An 8,711-nucleotide genomic window follows, 5' to 3' on the forward strand; every position below is an offset into this window, starting at 1 on the left:
ATCTAAATATTGAGAAAATCGCCTTTAAATTTGTCCAAGTTAAGTTCTTAGCAATACATATTTCTAATCAAAAATTACGTTTTGATATATTTATGTTAGGAAATTTACTAAATATCTAAATAACGTCAACTAATGACTGTTCATAAGGATTTTTAGAAAGAATTTAATACTTTTAATTAACAAGAATGCTTTAAAATTGATCAAAAGTTAAAGACTTTTACATTTACTATTACTGCTGTTTTACTGTATTTTTGATCAAATAAATGCAGCCTTGGTAAGCAAAAGAGATTTTAAAACCATTAACAAAACTTTCAAACAGTAGTGTATATACAAAATTAAATAAAAATCATAATAATATCTCAAACATATTTCTTTATGGATACATTTGTGAACCTGGACCACAAAACCAGTTTTAAGTAGCACAGGTATATTTGTAGCAATAGCCAAAAATACATTGTATGGGTCAAAATGATCGATTTTGCTTTTTTGCCAAAAATCATTAGGATATTAAGTAAAGATCATGTTCCATGAATATATATTTGTAGAGTCTCCTATTGCAAATATAGCAAAACTTAATATTTTATTTGTAATATGCATCGCTAAGAACTTCATTTGGACAACTTTAAAGGCGATTTTCTCAATATTTTGATGTTTTTGCACTTGAGATTCCAGATTTTCAAATAGTTGTATCTCGGCCAAATATTGTCCTATCCTAACAACAGATGATGTATAAATCTCTATTTCACAAAATTGACCCTTATGCCTGGTTTTATAGTTAAATAGGTAAATACTTAACAGTAATACAAAATGACACTTTACAACTGTATTGTAATTAGCACTAAGTAACAGTTGCTGTTTTGTAGAGAAGGTGAATGTAATTACTAGTAAATTAAGGTCTTTTATTAAACAGGATATGACATAATGACCCCCTTTACCACCCACCATCACACATACACCAGCTGTGTTTCTCTTTCAGATATGATCAGGCAAAAAATAGTGCTAAAGTAACACCTCACCCCAGACGGTCATTATGTTAATATAATAATGGTCAAATTTCAGCCTTCCTGCTGTGTAAGAAAATCCCCCAACTGTGCTGGAGTTTTCCTTGCACCCCAGATGTAACCTCAGCATTTACGTTCTAGCCTGGGACCACTTTTGAGCTCAAAATCTATGAAGAAGTGTTAACAAACTCAATCTGTTTTTCCTCATGTCAGATTGTGATTGATGAAAGGCTGAGCCTTACTGGCCAAGGTTTGCTGATCCGAAGTCTAACCCAGGCTGATTCAGGAGTGTACCACTGCCATGCCGTCGAGCACGGTTTCATCCAGCCCCTGCGGCGTATTAATCTCCAGGTCATCCCATCTCAGCGCGTGGGCGAGCTGCTGCTTCGGTCGAGCGCCAACGATAAAGATCCCTCCCCCAAACACAAACTCTGGTACCGGGATTTCATGAGCCTCCTTGAGCATCCAGATCTCAACAGCGTAGATGAGTTCTGCGAGCGAGTTTGGAAGCGTGAGAAGAAGCCGAAGGGAAAGAAAACCCCTAAAGTCAATCCCATAGCCGGCGTAGGTACAAAAACAGATAAGACCCTTCAAACAACAGCTCAGAGTTTGCAGAACCCAACGCAGAGAGCGCAAAACACACCTAAAGTGCCGAACAACCCAGCAGTTCAAATTCTCCCTAAGTCGGGTTTGCAAAAAAGTCAAGTCCCGGGAGGTACCGTGAGCACGGAGAGCCAAAGCATCAAACCGGATACTCAAAGCACGCAGAAGGTCCAAAATGCTCCCGAGAGCCAAAGAGCACAGCCGAACCAGGGAAAAAGAGGAACCCAGACTTCACAAAGAGGACCTCCTAATACGGCCAAGTGGAAACAGCTTCAGGAGAACAAGAGGGGGCGCAACCGCAGGACCCACGAACAGCAGAGACCACCGCGCAGTGTGTGAGATACATAAACACTTGTAAACATCTACATCAGTCACTCATACAACAGACAAACGTGCAGTGCGGCCATAATCGATAGCACAAAACTCAAAAACGGTGAGCTCAACTGGAACCCCGCTCATGTCACTTGTTCACCAGGGAAAGCACATTGACTTTGTTGTTTTGGTGTGACAGCAAAGACCTTTTACACTACTAGTGTTACAGATCCAACGTCATACGTGTGATGTTTTCATCAAAGGACGCGAGATGGTCGTTTGCCAAAAACCTTTGCGATAGTGCCAATGGAAAAAGAAGAAGAAACTCTTTAGTCAAAGAGACGTGGTGGAGTGATTTAGGCACCTGGAAAACTGGAAGCCAGTTGCTTAGATTTGTAAAGACTGTAATATATAAGCAAGCATTGTACTGTACATAGAACAACACTAAGTAATTATGGACACAACTGGTCAAAGGTGAAATTAAGGCATGCCTTAGTAACAGCTTGTCTAACCTCTGATCCTCAGAAGCGTTTTGATGTTCGTGTTAATTATGTTTCAGATAATCAAGTGGGCCTGACTGACTAAAAAAAGAAGTCAATAACTGTGGTGACCATTTCTGCCAAAATTTCGGTTTCCAATACAACGTGCATGAGTTGAATGAATAAGCTCTTCCAAGCCGGTCGGAGTATCTGCGGATTACAGCGTATAGATGAACGTCTTCTGAAAGATGTTTTAGATATTTCCATAATGTCTGTAGTGTATTTCTAAATTATTATTATTACTCATATTTCATACGTTCGCATCATTAATTTGCTAAATCAGTCTATGTTAGGCTGAATGCTGAGCGACCCTAGTATATGTACATATATATACAGCAGAACACCACTTGATTATTTATTGCTGGTTATTGTTTATTGTTTCAAAGGGTTGCATTTATTTTTGATATTTTTTCTATTCAGTTGTAAACGTGGCTAATAGGCCATGATTCACATAGACGGACCAATTATTTGATTCTCGTTGAGCGTTTGCAGACCTGTATTCTTTTAAATCGATTTTACATGCTTATTCTTTTTTTCTCTGTCTTAAGCTTATCTTTAGGTCTTGTTTTAACTTCACACAAAATATAAATCATCTCCAATGATTAGCTGTGAATCTCCCTAAAAAAGTGTGTGGGTTAGGTCCGATTAGATGCCGTGGAGAACACACTGCATGTGAATTCTGCCTTTCTTTTTATCGTCAGTGTGTCGTGCGAGAGGTCATTTCTGTGCCATGCGAGATGTGAATATTTTTGCCATTTGCATCTAGACATACCCTGTCCCTTTTTATGTATTATAGGTCTATAGTCTTTTCACACATACAGGATCCCCCCATCATTCGGCAAAATTTTCATTTCAATGCAATACAGAGGTATATCCACCAGATGGCACTCTCATCCACTCCCTGCCCCAGATGGAGTTGATTTGGAGCTGGCTGGTGCAACGAGGGAGGCGAAGGGAGCTGTCAGTTATGTAAAATTGGTGTTTCTGGCATGCATTTGGTTGTCTAAATAAATATTTCCTCTATAATTTCAGGGTGGTCGTGGGTGGATTATTTGTATATTTCTTTGATGTGTTTTTGGCAGCATTTGGAGGACACATGTAGACTATCTATCGGTGAGAGGTGAAGATATTACATAATGTAGTTTACTGTCTCTTATTTGAAATAATTACTCAAGGAGCCAATTATTTGGCATTGGCAATTTTCAAAAGGTATCTGATCTTGGAGTAGTGCAGATGTCTACTTTGTGATAAAAAAAATCTGCTTTTGTTGCAGCAAATTACAGGTGCTTTTAATTTCAGCAACATATGTTTTCCTAAAATACCTGTTGCCTGATGGAAGCTAGATTATTCCAAGATGGACTTGACCTTTGCGAAGTGTCTCATATATGCCCATGAGAAAGTGATTGGAGATGAAAAAAATATAACCAATGTATGCCAACATGCATTGTATTCACGAGTTGTCACCAAACGGCCATATTGGCGGCACTGAACATAAACAATGCCACTGAACTGAACAAAGCGTGCATATTTTCCTGATTATTGCTGCTGAAAATGTCCAATTATTGTCATGTTTTGGGCTGTACTAATCGGTCAGACCAGGAAAAACATTTGGATTACTATAGCTCCCAAAAGTTATAACAAATCAAGCAGAAGAGTGCAAAAAACTGCACTTTTCTTTGCCAAACTGAACCAGGATTTCCAGGGCAAGAATCTTGACAACATTTGTGTTTGTTCTTATTATTTCCGGTCAGGTAGGTAAAATATTAGGTTAATATCTTAATTAATACTTCTTGCATGTATCATACCACCTATTAACTTTAGTTTGTCAAACCATTGCACCATTTCCATCTTACTAGTCCTTCTCTATATAATTTAGCAGCTTCCACGCTCGTTTTCCATAGTTTAGACAGCATAAATTAGCACGACAACGTATTGTGTAGTACATTAAGCCTGCAATCTAAGCTAATATTTACATACGGGTAACTGACCAAACGGTGATGGTGAAAGATTTAGCGGCATGTTTTGCTTGTTTATTTTTGTCTTACTTGATAAATATAAGCTAATATCTAAATATATCATCTTTAAAAATCCGTTTTTATAAAGTATCCATAATTACTTGGCAATATTTTCACATTTTCCAAAACTATTGAGCTAGCACTGCAATATATTGAGTTTTGAGATTGTTTAATAAACCGTTTTATGAAGCTATTGATTCAGCTGATTCGCAGATTGAAAAAGCTTAACTTCTATCATCCAAATTAAACTTTTTGTGGCCGAAACGGCTTTCTAACCACTGTAGGCTGTCAAAGCATATCATAAAGCTACCATTTTGTAGCGTGATGGCGTTTGTTTGCATACAGCCGGAAGCTCGGCCCTCTCGATGCCAAATTAGGAGAAGTGGGCGGAGCAAAACCTCTTGACGCGCGCCAGGTTTAAATGTACGGAAGCTGAACGAATGAAGCTGATGTTTTCTGTAAATAAAGACTTACATTTCGGTTTGTTCATAACATAACGCTTTCATATGACTTTAGAAGAGGTTAAATATAGCGGACTACTTTCATGACACGTTGTGGAGCTTGACAGCCGCAGTTACAAGGAAGAGCAGCCTGGTCGTAAGTTTAGAGTGACTATTTAGAGGAAATGTGCCCATTGTTTGTTAGAAATTGTGACTGTTGTGAAATAAAAATACAGCATACAAACAAAACACAAATAAGACAACCAGTTAAACCTAGTTAAATCTACATTTGGAGTCAAAAAGTGATTATTTGTGTCAATACTAAGCTCACGAAAAATTGGTAAGGATCTGATATGGCTGCAGTTACAGAATTAGCAAACTTTATATTTATACGTAATATAAGTGTTAGAATTATTCCAAACAAATAGTTAACAGTGCTAAATAGGTATTTCGTTGCATAAATGAATAAATCATTACCTGAGCTTACTTCTCATCCACATTTTGTAGCTATTTAAGATCGCACTGCGTGCTTACTACCACTAGATGGCGTGCAATTTCTTTTTTCACTATCAGTAATTCAGAGATGTGATTTAAAATGTATGCTGTGAGATACTGTACGCAACATACCTCTAAATTATATTTATCTTTACTTCAAAATCTCCATGAAGAACATAGAAGCATTTCTTTAATGTTCCAAACTCAATCAAAACACTAACCACTGTTCATTTATTCTGTGCCCAGGTTTTGACCTGAAATGAATGTGCGCATGTAAGTGTTTGTGACTCACGGGAGAGCAACAGAAATGAAGCTGCCCTCGACACATCCATCATCTCCCCCACATCAAAAGTGTCCTCAGAAAGCAAGTGTGTCATTCTGTATCCTGGAGATCTCTCTCTCTCTCTCTTTCTCTCTCTGTGTTTGTGTGTTATAAGTACACATTTATGAGAGCACAAGGCATGTGTGCATAAGTGTTTGCCTACTCATGAATCAGAGGTCTCTTCACATTGTCTGACTCACACACATACACCATGGACCTGAGGATTCTGGGTAGAAAGAAGATTCAGGTCAGAGCCGAGGCAAAAAGTCTCTCTCTTGCTCTCTGTAAATGGAATTACCATTGCACAGTTGGTAATGGATTTATTGCTGGAAAATTAATCTTTGCTGATTCATTATTTGCACACACATGCAATTGTCTGAATCAGTGTTGCTACTAAAACTAAAATAAAGCTGAAGCAAAATATTAATATTACATAGCAAAAAAAAAAAAGTACTAAAATGACTAAAACTGAAATAAAAGTAAATAAACACTTTCTTGAAGCCTTTATAAATATTTGAATGCATTAATTATGCCTTGTAATTCACCATATAATGCATGTCATGAATAATTAAAACCACAGTTATTATTCATCATAATACTTAAAAAGTACTATATATAATGCATTAAAACACACAGCAATCATTTCAGATGTAGCAAAGAATCTGCAAATATTAGAAGGCATTTTCACTTTGTTTTTAATTATTTATGAAAAGTTATAATTATGAATACTTATTTATGCATTCTTACGTATGAATAGTTACACATAAATGTTTCAAGAAAGTGTTACCATTTTATTTTTTCAGTTTTAGTTTTACTTTTAGTAATTTTAATACTTAAGCATTTAAAATTTAAGTCTCTTCTGCTCACCAAGCCTGCATTTATTTGATCCAAAATACAGCAAAAACAGTAATATTGTGAAATATTTTTACTATTTAAAATAACTGCTTTCTATATGAATATATTTAAAAAAAATAATTAATTTTTGTGATCAAAGCTAAATTTTCAGATTCATTACTCCAGTCTTCAGTGTCACATGATCCTTCAGAAATCATTGTAATATGCTGATTTGCTGTTCAAGAAACAATTTTTATTATTTTTATTTCCTATATTTAAAAAAGTTGGGGGGTAAAGTTGGGTTCTTTGGGGGAAAGAAATTATAGAAATTAATATTTTTATTTAGCAAGGATGCAAAAGTGAAGAAAATGTTAAAATGTTACAAAAGTTAAATGCTGTTCTTCTAAACTTTATTTAATCAAAGAAACCTGAAAAAAATGTACTCAGCTATTTTCAACATAATAATTATAATAATAAATGTTTTTTGAGCAGCAAATCAGAATATTAGAATGATTTCTGAAGGATCATGTGACTGGAGTAATGATGCTAAAAATTAAAATATATTCAAATAGAAAACAGTTATTTTTAAATAGTAAAACATACTTCAAAATTGTACGATTTTTGCTGTACTTTGGATCAAATAAATGCATGTTTGTTGAGCAGAAGAGACTTTAAAAAAAAAACATTAAAAATCTTACCGTCCAAAAAAACTTTTGAAAAGTAGTGTATATTTTTCATATTTATTTTAATAAGCAAAAACAATTTTAATTGTTTTAGTTTGTTAAATTAGATGAATTAAAAAACTACAAATAGTAAAATATCAAATACACAAAACAAAATTAAAAACCTACAAATTAATGGAAAATCTAAAAAAATAAATATTAATTTAAAAAATACATGCTATAATAGCATACAAATACTACTAAAATAACACATCCTGCTTTAATTACAGTACAGTCCCCAGGTGGACAGAAATGAACAGTAACTATGGAAATGACATACTGTAGTGGCCCGATAATTGCCAATACTCAGAACGACAGCCATGAAGTGTTTCTGACAAGATGCTATATCTTTATTTTTACTATACTGTAATTGAAAAGTCTCCCAGCTGCCTCGGTTCAAAACAGTGCATTTATATTTAGCATCACGGCACAAGTGATGAAGTCAGCAGTCAGTCACCCAGCACAACCCCCCTTAGCCCCTAATCTCAGGCTCATTATAGAGTTAAAATGAGCTCTGCCCTTGATGAGAATGGTACACTTCACCACACCTAATGAATTTCCCTCACTTCCTCTCTGCCCCCCCCCCCCTTCCTTCTTTCACTTGCTCTTTCCTTCTTCCTTATATCCTTCTCTATCGCTCTCGTTTCGCGTTTCGAGGCATAACCCTTGGAGCATGATAGAGGCAATCTCCCCTACAATTTGCATTTATTAGAATATGATGCCTTTCTACATTTTCTAAACAGCTTGAATAATTTTCACTACATAATTTTCCTAATCCCATTTGTTACAACCGTTTGGTCGCAATTGGGTTTTCATTTTTTAGTAATCTGAGTCTTAAAGAAAATTAGCCTTTATTAACTCAGCCTCATGTTTAAGATCCTGCATGATTTTTTTTTTTCTGTTAAATAAAATAATGCTGCACTTTTCCATACAGTAAAAGTATATAATATCCAACACAAGGGATGAACGGCATCTGAAACGTAGCCTGTTTGACTTGTGATTTATTCCAAGATGCATGAGACTAAAATGAGTTATTATTCAGTACAAATCACATTGATGCATGTTCATATTCATATATATTTTTTTAAATCTCATTTTGTGTTTCACAGAAGAAAGAAACAAAGTCATACAGGTTTGGAATGACATAAGGGTGAGTTAATGACAATTATTAGACAATCTTCTTTAAAACAGGTGAAAACTTCTGAGCAGAGATGAGCTTCAGCATCTTAGAAACAACTGGAAGACCCATTAAAAGAAACAGCAACCATGTGTCCTTCACAAACAACTGCCTCTGGACTCAAAAAAAAAACAAAAAAAAAAACTTACACCTCACTTGTATCCCTCCCCGCTCACACACAAGGAGCAAGAGATACTCTGAGCCTTATTATGTAATGGTTTGGCAAAGCCGTGATGTTAAACTTAACCTTA

At 35.5% G+C, this 8,711-nt stretch overlaps 1 protein-coding gene across 1 annotated transcript in view; it reads left to right on the forward strand.

Annotated features, from left to right (window-relative positions):
• The window catches only part of LOC141333611 (semaphorin-3aa), a 42,256-nt gene extending 38,775 nt beyond the window's left edge, over positions 1 to 3,481 (forward strand). Inside the window, exon 17 of the mRNA XM_073838663.1 lies at positions 1,215 to 3,481. Within this exon, the coding sequence (XP_073694764.1) occupies positions 1,215 to 1,943 (729 nt within the window). The 3' untranslated portion in view covers positions 1,944 to 3,481. The remainder of the gene's footprint in view (positions 1 to 1,214) is intronic.
• The last annotated feature ends 5,230 nt before the right edge of the window (positions 3,482 to 8,711 follow it).

Source organism: Garra rufa, chromosome 4 (genome assembly GCF_049309525.1).
Source record: "Garra rufa chromosome 4, GarRuf1.0, whole genome shotgun sequence".
In the NCBI taxonomy this organism is placed as follows: domain Eukaryota; kingdom Metazoa; phylum Chordata; class Actinopteri; order Cypriniformes; family Cyprinidae; genus Garra; species Garra rufa.